Raw genomic sequence first — 15,211 nt, 5'->3', positions numbered from 1 at the left:
TCAGATATCACGTTGAATGATGTAATATTGAAATATCCCCATTCTGTCAGTCGAGATGCCGACCGATTGGATTAAGCTAAAGTTGGACAATCTGCTTAAATTGGACGATGAGAGTAGTACTGGAGTATGACCGAAAATGATAATGTATCCTTTCTCTCGAACGGTCGGAAGTAGCGCGTTCAACAGAACCTCTGCGTTAGCGGAAGTGACGACTTCAGAGTTCAGGAAACGGATGAAACAAGCATCGGCAGTTCCCATTAGTATTTTAGGGGACATTGCGTTTGCACAATACACTTCATCAACTCGTTCCCTAGAAAAGTCGGCCATTTGTTGACTAAGATCCTGTCCTATTGTGTAACTTTCTGGAAATGCCTTTTTTAGGGTTGACAAAAACACCCCCGTGGAACAAGCTGGATCATAGAACCTTCCCGCTGACATGGCGATGGTTTCCAGGAACTGGACTGTGTACTGTCGGAGTCGTTCCTCTCCGCAGCTTAGCATGGTATCATACACATTATCAACTTTCCATCCTTCCGCTGGAGAACATAATTCCTTCTTGTCGGATTCTCTAAGCAGTGGGAATGGACAGCGTATCTCTACGCTGGAAGAATCTCCTGTCATGATATCCGTAAACAGTTTAAGTTTCTCGGAATTAGTTAAAGGGAAATAAGTCACTTGCACTCCACTTTCTGTGATACGTTCGTCACAAAAGAGACCTAGCACCATATCGGCGGTCACCAAGCTACAGTGGAGTTCAGGTATCTTCCCGGAAACCCAATAATCGGACAGAATCTTCCGTCCAACCAGTTTCCGGGAACCGGATAAGCCGCCATAGATTCCAACGTCAAGGAAAAATATACTCTGAGGAAAATCACAAAATCGTTCATCAATACGCTCGATGTCCCTATCTACAACATTTCCCCATAAAATAATCTTGGCTATAGTTGTATTAGGCGATATCTTATTGTCCTCGTACCTTCTCATCTCGCTTAGAATCAACGTTAGACATTTCTTGTCAAATGGTTTTGAAGAAGCCTTACTCAACGTTTCCTGAAGAAGACTCTTCCCAGTATCCCATGCTCCGGAGGATAGGAGTTTTCTCGCCTCGAGGAAATCTTTCCTGATTTCAGGGTCGTGAATGTCTTTGAATATTCCATCGTAACTGGTGATAGCTTCCGTTCGAAGATCCGAGTCGTCTGCCATGTTGGAGGTAGAGTGACATATCTCCAAACTTGTCAGGTGTTGTGAATGTCTTTATCTAAGCAACACCCGGAACATTCCCACACATTTCCCGTCTGTCATACAGACGTAATCCGTACGATATTGTCGGAAACGTGTGCTAAATATATTTCAAGGCTAGAACAGCATGCTATCTTTGAGATAATTCTATTCGTAGTTAAATGACTAGTAATGCACCTTTTTGATTTAAACATATTTTATTTGTATCAAATATTTATAATGGGATCGGACACAAGTTGTCTAACTTGTTTTAAGCCCTCTCCCATTTTACTGTTTACAATACATTAGATGTATTGTAAAGATACATTTGGCATTGATCATGGATGTGGGTTTTATTACAGTGTTATTACAGTGTTAATACATTATGTGCATAACATACGGTGAATATAAGGGAATTATAAAATGATATTTGATCGGCCACCAATAAGGATTTTAATGTATAACGAATTCAGACAATAACTTGAATTAAGTATAAAAACTAACCAAATGAGATATTTATTTATTGGGTTTTTTATGATTCGTTTTAAATTTCGAAGTAGAAGATCACATTAGACACTACCTACCTTAGTGTCTGTTAAAATGTTAAGTTGAAAAACGGTCCGGTCTTTACTGAAATAGCTGACCCTGTGATTTCTTTGCTATATTGATGTCGTACAGTATATGCTGTCCACTAAACGTGATTCATGGGAGGATAAACCAAGTGAAAAAATGTTCTATAAATGTACGTTAACTATCTTTTGTAGTGATATATATATATATACATTAGTCTTAAACTTGTTTCTCGAACATACTTGACACCTTATTTCGAAAGTCCTGTCCACATTAGGAGGCTGAGACTGGCCCATAAAAACAGTATCCAGATCAAATCACAACAGTTGTATAAACAGTATCTGAATGGCCTTGTGGTGCCCACTATATGAACTGTATTCGTAAAAACTAAAAACCCATCTGTCGCATTTTGCAGTCTATAAATATGGTAATTATTCGCCTGATGATACTTCAATGTGGTATTTAATGATGACAGCAGCTTTGTATGAGAGTACATCCTGGTTATCGATATAAGGGACATGAAAACACTGATTTATTTATGATATTATGAATACAATGACCCATTAAAATTTTCTTTTATTCCACACAGTTATTCAAATAGCACTGTGGCATTTTAATAATAGTCTTTACATTCTGCAAAATTAAAGCTACAATATCGCATGAAAATAATATTTATATGTAAAGTCATTTAGTAATATGACAATCAATATCCGTAATTTGTTACAACAAATACGGAACTGCCGGGATGGTTTTAAGGTAAGTTACTCGATATCGCTGAATCGCTGAAATGACATCTTTGGTAAGCTTCTGGGCTTGTTTGTTGTACGTTGATGCTTTCTTCAACTGGTATAGTACTATACATGCGCGTACTATATCAACACCAAACTGGACTACTGACAGGTATTCAGTAGATTTATTTCCTCGACGTCCGCTTTTCTCAAAGCATTAACGTATACTACGTTTTAAAAGTATATATTCATTTGATACTTTTCAAACGGAATATTTCATACGAACTATCCGTTGTTGCTGAACACTTATTGCTTGAAGGGAGGTAACTAAAACGCGCTTGGTTAAAACGCATTGCTCACGAAGTGAGAATTATATCACATATATTAATATTACAAAAAATGAAATCATACAGATAATTCTCATATACAAACATTTAGTCACAATTGATAGTTTTCAATACGTGTAGATTAATGAAGCAGAAAATTGCATGGTAAAATTTTCGCCCTGCGCATATAGATTTAGGTAAAATGACTTCAGTTTTATTAGGATTTGAATTTACCTTCCATTCTCTAGACCAGTGCCCTAGAATTGATATAACTTATTTTGTCGCTTCCTTATTCTTATAACTTTATATTTTGAGATCTTATTTGCATCTGATTTTATTTTAAATGTTATGGAGTTGCAACATTAACATGATTTAATGCATGATAAATGTTACATTCGTATCTATTCTTATCTGACATAATACACATTCCATTTTACATTAACACATATCTACATGTGACCATTATCTGGTATGATAGAACATTCACAATTTGACGTTTTATAACCCTTCTTGTGTTTTTTTCAGAGTTAACACCGGGTAACCCCTCTGACTGTACATTTTCAATGTTTAAATGGTTGATATGAAAACCTACTTACCAACGTCTACTTGTCATATCTACATTTTTTTTTGTATTTGTCGCTGTAAATAATCACCATTATCATTAAGGTAACGATCACGTTACTATACGACTATTTATGTATTTGGCTACATCAAGTGATGTTAGAAACAGAAAGAAGCGTCACCAGTGAAAGATGAAGTTGACAATAGACTCGTACAAGTATCGGAATCCTCAAGATCTGTATCATCAGTAACCTGACCCCCTTACCAGCCACAGGAGTTCGACAAGATCTGTGTCATGATTAGTAACCTGACCCCCTTACCATCCACAGGAGTTCGACTAGATCTGTGTCATGATTAGTAACCTGGCCCTCTTACCATCCACAGGAGTTCGACTAGATCTGTGTCATGATTAGTAACCTGGCCCTCTTACCATCCACAGGAGTTCGACTAGATCTGTGTCATGATTAGTAACCTGGCCCTCTTACCATCCACAGGAGTTCGACTAGATCTGTGTCATGATTAGTAACCTGACCCTCTTACCATCCACAGGAGTTCGACTAGATCTGTGTCATGATTAGTAACCTGGCCCTCTTACTATCCACAGGAGTTCGACTAGATCTGTGTCATGATTAGTAACCTGGCCCTCTTACCATCCACAGGAGTTTGACTAGATCTGTGTCATGATTAGTAACCTGGCCCTCTTACCATCCACAGGAGTTCGACTAGATCTGTGTCATGATTAGTAACCTGGCCCTCTTACTATCCACAGGAGTTTGACTAGATCTGTGTCATGATTAGTAACCTGGCCCTCTTACCATCCACAGGAGTTTGACTAGATCTGTGAAATGATTAGTAACTTGGCCCTCTTACCATCCACAGGAGTTCGACTAGATCTATCATGATTAGTAACCTGACCCATATTACCATCCACAGGAGTTCGACTAGATCTGTGTCATGATTAGTAACCTGGCCCTCTTACCATCCACAGGAGTTCGACTAGATCTGTGTCATGATTAGTAACCTGACCCTCTTACCATCCACAGGAGTTCGACTAGATCTGTGTCATGATTAGTAACCTGACCCTCTTACTATCCACAGGAGTTTGACTAGATCTGTGTCATGATTAGTAACCTGGCCCTCTTACTATCCACAGGAGTTCGACTAGATCTGTGTCATGATTAGTAACCTGGCCCTCTTACTATCCACAGAAGTTCGACTAGATCTGTGTCATGATTAGTAACCTGGCCCTCTTACTATCCACAGGAGTTCGACTAGATCTGTGTCATGATTAGTAACCTGGCCCTCTTACTATCCACAGGAGTTTGACTAGATCTGTGTCATGATTAGTAACCTGGCCCTCTTACCATCCACAGGAGTTCGACTAGATCTGTGTCATGATTAGTAACCTGGCCCTCTTACCATCCACAGGAGTTCGACTAGATCTGTGTCATGATTAGTAACCTGACCCTCTCACCAGCCAAAGGAGTTTTTACAACTTATATTCACTATTCACATCATATTTAAAATGGATGTTTCTTCTCCGACATTTAAATAGTTATGGTATTACACCATTCATTTTTCTTGTGAAAACAATAAAATGGTAAATACATCTAGGTGAAATTAAAAAACTATAAAAATACATTTTAATTAAATTAATTTATTCAACATACTAACATAATTGTAAGTATGTATAATAAATATGAATATTATAAACAAGACATGTACTTTGTGGTTCTGTCAGTCATGTTAAAAGTGGCAAAATTTATTATTATATCTGATTCTCAATGTCCTCTATTTGTATCTGAAAAACAATATAAATTTCGATAAAAAATGAACTATATACTATTACTATTTTGGAAGAATAAAAAATGTTTGTTGCTATGTTTGCATTAATTTGGATGTACCCCAAATGAATAGCAATGTATTTGGTAAATCGGGACAGGGGAGATAACTCTGTTTTTTTTGTTTTTTTTTCTCATTTTTCATCATTATTTCTAAAGTTTCAACACTGACCTATTTTTTTCAAATATTTGTTCGTTTAGGTCTCTTTTATCATATGAAAAAAATGGAGAAGATTTATTTACAACAATTTGGATAAACTTTAGTTTAAAAGCTAAAATAATGTATTTAAATCATGCGATACATCATCAATCATACCCGGATGAAAATAAGAAACAAATGCATTTTCATTTACAATTTCTTGCTCAAACTTTGTCAATGATATGGTCATGAACCAATTTGAAGAAGAAGAAGATTTACCTGATACTTATATTTTGTTTATTTTAATAATCATTGTTCATAATTAAATTTTTCATGGAAAATAAATGAAAAAAAATTTAAATAAGGAGGCATTTTCAAGAAGCTACAGAGAAAAAACAAGCACACCAACATATATTTTTATTGCATTTTTTTGTTTGTCAATAACCCCTCTTTCAAAAAAAGTCATAAGAAAAAAAATGTGTTTACAAGAAATTTTTGACCCCTCAGCAGAATACATCATTAAGTGCTTAAATAAATGTAACCTGTGCATTGCCGTCCTCTGGTTCATGGTTCATTTAATGTACATTAATGACTTTTTATATTGGATTACATTGTAAAACTCCTGTCGGATTGGTGGATTGGGCCTAAAGTGCTATTAACAGCTCAGGTCAATTTGCCATGTGTTGCATGTGTGAATGTCTGAACACGTATGTTTTGCAATGCTGCAGTATATTCGTGCTGTGTCTAAGTACACTGGTGGAAGGGAACTCTTGCCTATTTGATAGTGCATATCGCAGAAGGATGCCACCAACTATAGAGGACAGCACTTTTTAAGACTGTGTCAAGGGAGGGGAGGTGTTCGGAAAAAGAGAAACGATAGGGTCACAAGTTCAGGCACCAGTTACGACCATTCAATGAGGCAACAGGAACAACTCTAACGCCCTATATTCAGCAAGGTAGTGTATATCAGATTCGAAACTGGAAAAAAACCGATTACAAATGAATGAACAAGACTGAGGCTTACAACTTGTTATCCGAATAAATCCAAAACTGTATTAATAAACAGGAAAGGAAACCCTTTAAACCACCGATTCTCCACACTTACCATGACGTTATTATTATCAACGTAGCCTCTTAGTTTCTCGGTGGGTTTTTTTTCTTCTGATGGTAGTTGAAGCCATAAAAGTGATGAATGATAAAAAGGAAGTAAGCTTCATGTTTTTTTGTTTTCAAACTTGAAAGAATTTTTCCAGGGCTTGATCCTAAGTCAGTGTTTTCTCGAAATACATGTAAAATATCTGTATAATATTGTATGATTGACAATTTCTAATATTACTTGATCAAGAAGTTCATTCAAAACTGAAGCGGCGTTTAACTAGGTCAAAATGTAAACAATGTCAAAATGTGTTCTCAAGCCGGTCAGAGGTCAGCGCGTGACCAAGCATACTTTCATTGGGAAATGAAGTGATCGGAGTTTACTAGTTTCATTGAGGCGGAGCGAAGTGAAAATGTAAATATTTAGTATTGAAAAACTTTTTATTTAGCAAGGGAACAGTTACAGAACATGTTATCTGCTTTCTGTCTTAACAAGGTTAGGTCTAGAACAGGTTATCAACTTTTTTCCTGGAGCTAGATAAATAAAGTAATCCATAAGTCTCATATAAATAGTTTGGTTGTATGGTAGTGAGTTAGTGGGACCAATGGTTTTATTAGATATTTTCTTATCTTAAGATAAAAAAAATCTTGTCTGCGTTGGAATTATATTTTTACCTGGATGTAAATGGCGCAATGCCTAAAATTTGTATGTTGTCAAAAGCATGGCTTACCCTGAGACGGGGTCACTCTATTGCATAACACAGGCAAGATAAACATTGACACCACTAGAAAAAACACATTATCATTAAAACTATATATCAAAGGTTATCATATTTTCAATTTTTGGGCTTCAAATCGTGAGCGAAAAAGGTTACAGTGAGCAAACACTGCATACAATGTACAATGACTTGGTGTGCTATGTAAAGAATCTGTATCATCTTAGAATGCATGACTCGAGCCAGTGGTGATGGGGAGATTTATCAAAAGCTGAGCAAACGTTTCACATAAACACAGAATATATAATATCATGATCCATGAATAGTTCGTCCGCCACTTGTACGGTCGCAGTTGTTCAATCTCAAGGTTAAAAAAGAATGCAATTGATTGTTTTGAATTTATTCACGAGGTTCATTTTCACGAATTACTTTGGAAGCTTTTAAAGGCGTTATTTACGTGACAAGTTATGTTTAAGGAAAAAAACATTACGAGGTATTAATTTCGCGAATTTCGTGAAATTAAATCCCCGCACAAATAAGCAATTAAACAGTATATCATACACTCCCACAAAATACTGAACAGATAACGCGTTATAATGTGTTGTTTTGAGACATGTATTTATATTTTACACCATGCGTAAATTCTCTGTAAATTATATCTTTAGTCCGATCTAGAGAAGACGGAGTTACTGTTACACATATAACGCAAAAATGTGGATTTAAAACAAACCTGAATAACGATTAACCTACATACTGTTTTGTTAGGTGTGTTTGTGTAGGAATTAGATTAGCACAACAGGTATGTGAGAGATATACGTTGTTGGTGATCGAGACTGACAGATAAGGTATATTAGAGATTATGGTTTGATCAAAATTATCCTTTTTTTTAAATAATTCAAATATATTCTATTTCAAGTCGACATTTTACTGCTTGTCTGATGGCTAACACCGTAGATTTGACCAACATCTGCAAGCAAAATGGCATAGTCGTATGTTTGTTTCTGTTGCAGCCAATGTTGTTTAATATACCTGATTTTTTTCTTTATTATTTTTATATGAACCGTACAGACATGTTTTATCAATATTTGTTTTTAAAATTGTCCGCGCAAGTTTAATTTCAAAGTGCAGTTCATTTTGTCGAAAGATGATCATGTTATTTTTTTTTTATACTTGATGATGCTACGAAATAGAAGAAAATCTAAAACATAGCACCTTTTACATGTGTTATGAAACTTGTCCTCCCAAGTGTTTCAAATAATGACAGATAACTGAAAGGCACAACATTATAGTATGATATATCTAACATCATTTCTTTCGTACAAAATGCTTATCACGGTATATAGATTTAATTAATTCGAATTAATATGGATATCACACATTAAGACGTAAGGATGTGTGCCACGATTTTTTTTACTTTATAATCGAGTACACCTTTCAAGACCAAAACACGGTTACTAGGAGCATTAGTTGACCAACAGAAATCCGTCTACCGATATCAGTCTGTTGAATATGCATATTTATTGGGGTAAGGGGTATATGTAGTTTGGCAGTGATGTCATCGATAAACAATTAAAACCTTGAATGGGGCAGCGTAGCTTGTCACTATAGGGAACAACCAACTAAATGAAATAAGACCTTCGTAATACAAGATTGAGCCCGGGATATAATTTTAACCCAGTCGCTGATTGGCTGGCTAATTATTAATTTCAAAAGTAAAAATGCTTTCTGATAGGTCATTATTCCTAGATAACCATGATAGGAATTTGGAAATTCGGGCGACGGATCATGCATGCATTCACTTATACAAAAAATCAATTACAAATGATGTAATTTATGAATTTGTGTTTTTAAATAGCTAAATGATTATTGAAAAAAAATATACATTATCAATAAGCCAAGATCATCATTACGCTTTTAACACAAGGTAAATTGATATATCAATCAATTATTATGCACACATATGAAGAGTACAACATTAATGAACAGTGCAAATTTGTATATAGCCAATGACATATGTAAAACTATTGCATTTGAACATATTGATTTTCGCATTTTATTATACATTGGCAGTATTGTGGATGTGTGAAAGACTTCCTGCTTCCTAAATATGAGGTAATACGTTAGATGATTTCTACAATTGTACAATTACTGGGGGTGCCTTGGGACTGTCGGACCTATGGCTTGCTCAACTACTTTTCAACCTTATCTGATACCACACACAACAACAATCTCTAACCTAACAGAGTATAACGTCGACATACATCCGAGCAGCACAAATTGGACAAACAGCTCATGGCCAACTAAAGCATCTACGGCATCCAGAAGAAACAAGACTACAACACAATCTAGGTTCACAAAACCAATATACATAACAACAGTAAATGTCCTGGCAATAGGAAACAATCTCACTAAATCTCACTGAATAGAATAAGGCAAAAACAAAATTACAATTAAATCAGTCAGCGGGAGACTTCCACCTTTCACACTGGGACATAACATAGTTTAAACCATGCAAAACAGACCACTAAAGTACAACAAACACCTCCTAGACATCATAGAATAATACAAATGACAAACACATCAATCAGAGGTAAACATGTGCTAGAGCTACTTCTCACAAACAGATCATCCATAATAAATAAACTAGAAACAGTCCCACCAATACGGAAAACAGGCCATTGCAATATTAGCACAGAAATATATGTTAGATTTAAACAATCTACAGATAGCCCCGAAATGTATTTTCATTCAACAAAGAAACTCGAATACCGTGAATAAATAGAACAGATGATAAATAATCTGTATATAAACGGACCAGGCCCACATCAAAACAACAAATATTCCACCAAATACTAAGTTCGTACATTAAAACAATAAGAAAAGAAAACATCCAATATCAAACAGCACTCAGAAATAATGCACTTCACAGATTCAATCACAGAACATCATAAACGAAAAATTCACACTCATATTCACCAGAGAATCTTACTGTCAACAGGTTCCTTACTTTTAAACTATGAACAAGCACCTCACACCTAAATGGGATTGAACTAATAGAAACACCATCCTATTCTAACTAATAGACATAACATAATATACAAACTAATATATACAACATCACATACAAACTAATATATACAAATTCATATACAAACTAATATTATACAGCATCATATACAAATTAATATATACAACATCATATTAAAACTAATATATACAACATAATATTATAAACTAATATACAACATCATATACAAACTAATATATACAACATTATATACAAACTAATATATACAACATCATATTAAAACTAATATATACAACATAATATACAAACTAATATACAACATATAAAAAAATTAATATATACAAATTCATAAAAAAACTATATATACAACATCATTAACAAACTAATATATACAAATTCATAAACAAACTAATATATACAAAATAATATAAAACTTATCAATATATACAACATCATATAAAACTTATAGACACAGCATCATATGCAAACTATTATATACAACATAATATAAAACTAATATATTACAACATCATAAACAATCTAATATCTACAACATAATATACAAATAATGTATTCAATATACTATACAAACTTATAGACGCAGCATCATATACAAACTATTATATATTACATCATATACAAAACTAATATATACAACATCATTTACAAACTAATATATACAACTTCATATACAAATTAATATACACAACATCATATACAAACTTATAGACACAGCATCATATACAAAACTAATTATATACAACATCATATACAAATTAATATACACAACATCATATACAAACTTATAGACACAGCATCATTATACAAACTATATATACAACATCATATACAAATTAATATACACAACATCATATACAAACTTATAGACACAGCATCATATACAAACTATTATATACAACATCATATACAAATTAATATACACAACATCATATTACAAATTAATATATACAACATCATATTAAAACTACTATATACAACATCATAAACAATCTAATATATACAACATCATATACAAACTATATATACAACATTATATACAAACTAATATATACAACATTATATAAAAATTAATATATACAACATCATATTAAAACTACTATATACAACATCATAAACAATCATAATTATACAATCATATACAAACTAATATATACAACATCATATAAAATTAATATATACAACATCATATACAAACTAATATATACAACATTATATACAAATTAATATACACAACATCATATACAAACTAATATATACAACATCATATAAAAACTAATATATACAACATTATATAAAAACTAATATATACAACATCATATTAAAACTACTATATACAACATCATATTAAAAATCTAATATATACAACATCATATACAAACTAATATATACAACATCACAAACAAACTAATATATAAACATAATATATACAAACATCAATATACAAATCTATAAAAATTAATATATACACATTCATAAACAAACTAATATATACAACATTATATACAAACTAATATATACAACTTCATATACAAATTAATATACACAACATCATATACAACATTAATATACACAACATCATATACAAACTTATACAACATATATACAAACTTATAGGCATAGCAAAACAATTAATATACACAACATCATATACAAACTTAATATACACAACATCATATACAAACTAATATATACAACATCATATACAAATTAAATACTAATCATATACAAACTTATAGACATAGCATCATATAAAACTAATATATACAACATCATATACAAATTAATATACACAACATCATATACAAACTTATAATATACAACTATATACAAACTCAATACAAATAATATAACAACATCATATAACAAACTAATATATACAACATCATATACAAATACTAATATATACAACATCATATACAAACTAATATATACAACATCATATACAAATAATATATACAACATCATATACAAACTATATACAACATCATATACAAACTAATATATACAACATCATATAAAAACTAATATATACAACATCATATACAAAAATATATACAACATCATATACAAACTAATATATACAACATATATACAAACTAATATAACAACATCATATACAAATAATATATATACAACATCATATTACAAACTAATATATACAACATCATATATCAAACTAATATATACAACATCATATAAAAAATTAATATATACAACATCATATTAAAACTAATATATACAACATCATATAAAAACTAATATATACAACATCATATACAAACTAATATATACAACATCATATTAAAACTAATATATACAACATCATATAAAACTAATATATACAACATCATATACAAACTAATATATACAACATCATATACAAACTAATATATACAACATAATATAAAACTAATATATACAATCATATATAAAAAACACATCATATACAACTAATATATACACATATACAAAACTAATATATACAACATCATATACAAACTAATATATACAACATCATATACAAACTAATATATACAACATCATATACAAACTAATATATACAACATTCATATACAAACTAATATATACAACATCATATACAAACTAATATATACAACATCAATACAAAAAACTAATAATACACACATCATAAACAAACTAATATATACAACATCATATACAAACTATCATATACAAATAATATACAACACATAACAAACTAATATATACAACATCATATACAAACTAATATATACAACATCATATACAAACTAATATATACAACATCATATACAAACAATATATACAACATCATATACAAACTAATATATACAACATCATATACAAACTAATATATACAACATCATATACAAACTAATATATACAACATCATATACAAACTAATATATAACATCATATACAAACTAATATATACAACATCATATACAAACTAATATATACAACATCATATACAAACTAATATATACAACATCATATACAACTAATATATACAACATCATAATACAAACTAATATATACAACATCATATAAAACTAATATATACAACATCATATAAAAACTAATATATACAACATATATATATATACAAACTAATATATACAACATCATATACAAACTAATATATACAACATATATACAAACTAATATATACAACATCATATAACAAACTAATATATACAAACATCATATACAAACTAATATATACAACATCATATACAAACTAATATATACAACATCATATACAAACTAATATATACAACATCATATACAAACTAATATATACAACATCATATATACAAACTAATATATACAACATCATATACAAACTAATATATACAACATATATAAAACTAATATACACAACATCATATAAAACTAATATATACAACATCATATACAAAACTAATATATACAACATCATATATAAAACTAATATATACAACATCATATAAAACTAATATATACAACATCATATACAAACTAATATACAAACATCATATACAAACTTAATATACACACATAATATAAAACTAATATATACAACATCATATACAAACTAATATATACAACATCATATACAAACTAATATATACAACATCATATACAAATCTAATATACACAACATCATATAAAATAACACAAATCATATACAAACTAATATACACACATATATACAAACTTATATACACAACATCATATACAAACTTAATATACACAACATCATATACAAACTAATATATACAAACATCATATACAAACTAATATATGCACATAATATACAAACTTATAGATACAGCATTATATACAAATAATATATACACAACATCATTTACAAACTATGTATAGCACATTATATACAAATTAATATACAAAACATCATATACAAACTTATAGGCAAGCATCATATACAAACTAATAATATACAACATCATATATACAAATTAATATACACAACATCATATACAAACTAATATATACAACATTATATACAAACTAATATATACAACATCATATACAAACTAATATATACAACATAATATACAAACTAATAGACACAGCATCATATACAAACTTATAGGCACAGTTAAAGCAAGATCACCCCTCAGATAAATGTTCAAAGGTATCACACTAAAATGAAACACAAGTAACCACAGTTATACGCTACTGAATCATACATAAGAACAGCAATACAGTCTAGTAAACACTACAGCGCCATCCCTGCTAGGACAAACACAAAAACAATATCATATCTAAAGCAAACAAATTACGCAAATTGAGAAAATACAACACAGAATAGCACGATACATTTAAAGAGATACCAGCATGGCCAATAACGATCACAATTACTGTTTTAAGTTATCTCAAAGTAACATAATCTACAAACAAGAATGAACGAAACATTGTTTTCTTATTGTGGATTTTATACTTTGAAGAAAATATGAGTACATACAGCGAAGATAAACATAGGAGGATTAGTTTAATATGATGAAAATTAAGAGAAAAAAAATGAAGTATTTGGTATGGTTTTCATCTAGTTTATGTTCGATAGTTCATATATAAGTTAAGACATCAAGTTTAAAGATATTAAGCATAAAATCCAATTGTTCAGATCTCAGATAATGCATCAAAAAAGCTAATAAAAGCTCTTCACACAGGGAGTCGAAACTGCGTGTTTTAAATACTAGTTAATAATGATGGTAATTGATAACAAGCCTTGACCAGGCTTTGTACGTTTTGTCCCTGTGAATTAAGATGTATGAGCATGTTTATATATTTTACCTTTTTGATATTGCTAATCTTTTTTCTTGTAATCTAGTTATTGAAAACACATGTCACCGTCGAAATGATGAAATATAAGTGTTCCTGCCATTCATCACCCTGATCCGAATACTTTTTTTTTTCCATTTTTTTCCATTGGTATTAAACTGAATACATATATTGATATGG

The 15,211-nt window shown here is 30.7% G+C and overlaps 1 protein-coding gene across 1 annotated transcript; it reads right to left on the bottom strand.

The window, feature by feature from the left end:
* Positions 1-1,203, bottom strand: LOC138329815 (isonocardicin synthase-like). The gene has a single exon (XM_069277109.1). It carries the CDS (start codon positions 1,201-1,203, stop codon positions 1-3), a length of 1,203 nt encoding a protein of 400 aa, XP_069133210.1.
* Positions 1,204-15,211: the final 14,008 nt, after the last annotated feature.

This window comes from Argopecten irradians, chromosome 8 (genome assembly GCF_041381155.1).
Source record: "Argopecten irradians isolate NY chromosome 8, Ai_NY, whole genome shotgun sequence".
Taxonomy (NCBI): domain Eukaryota; kingdom Metazoa; phylum Mollusca; class Bivalvia; order Pectinida; family Pectinidae; genus Argopecten; species Argopecten irradians.
This window is presented reverse-complemented; position numbering and strand designations above follow the sequence as displayed.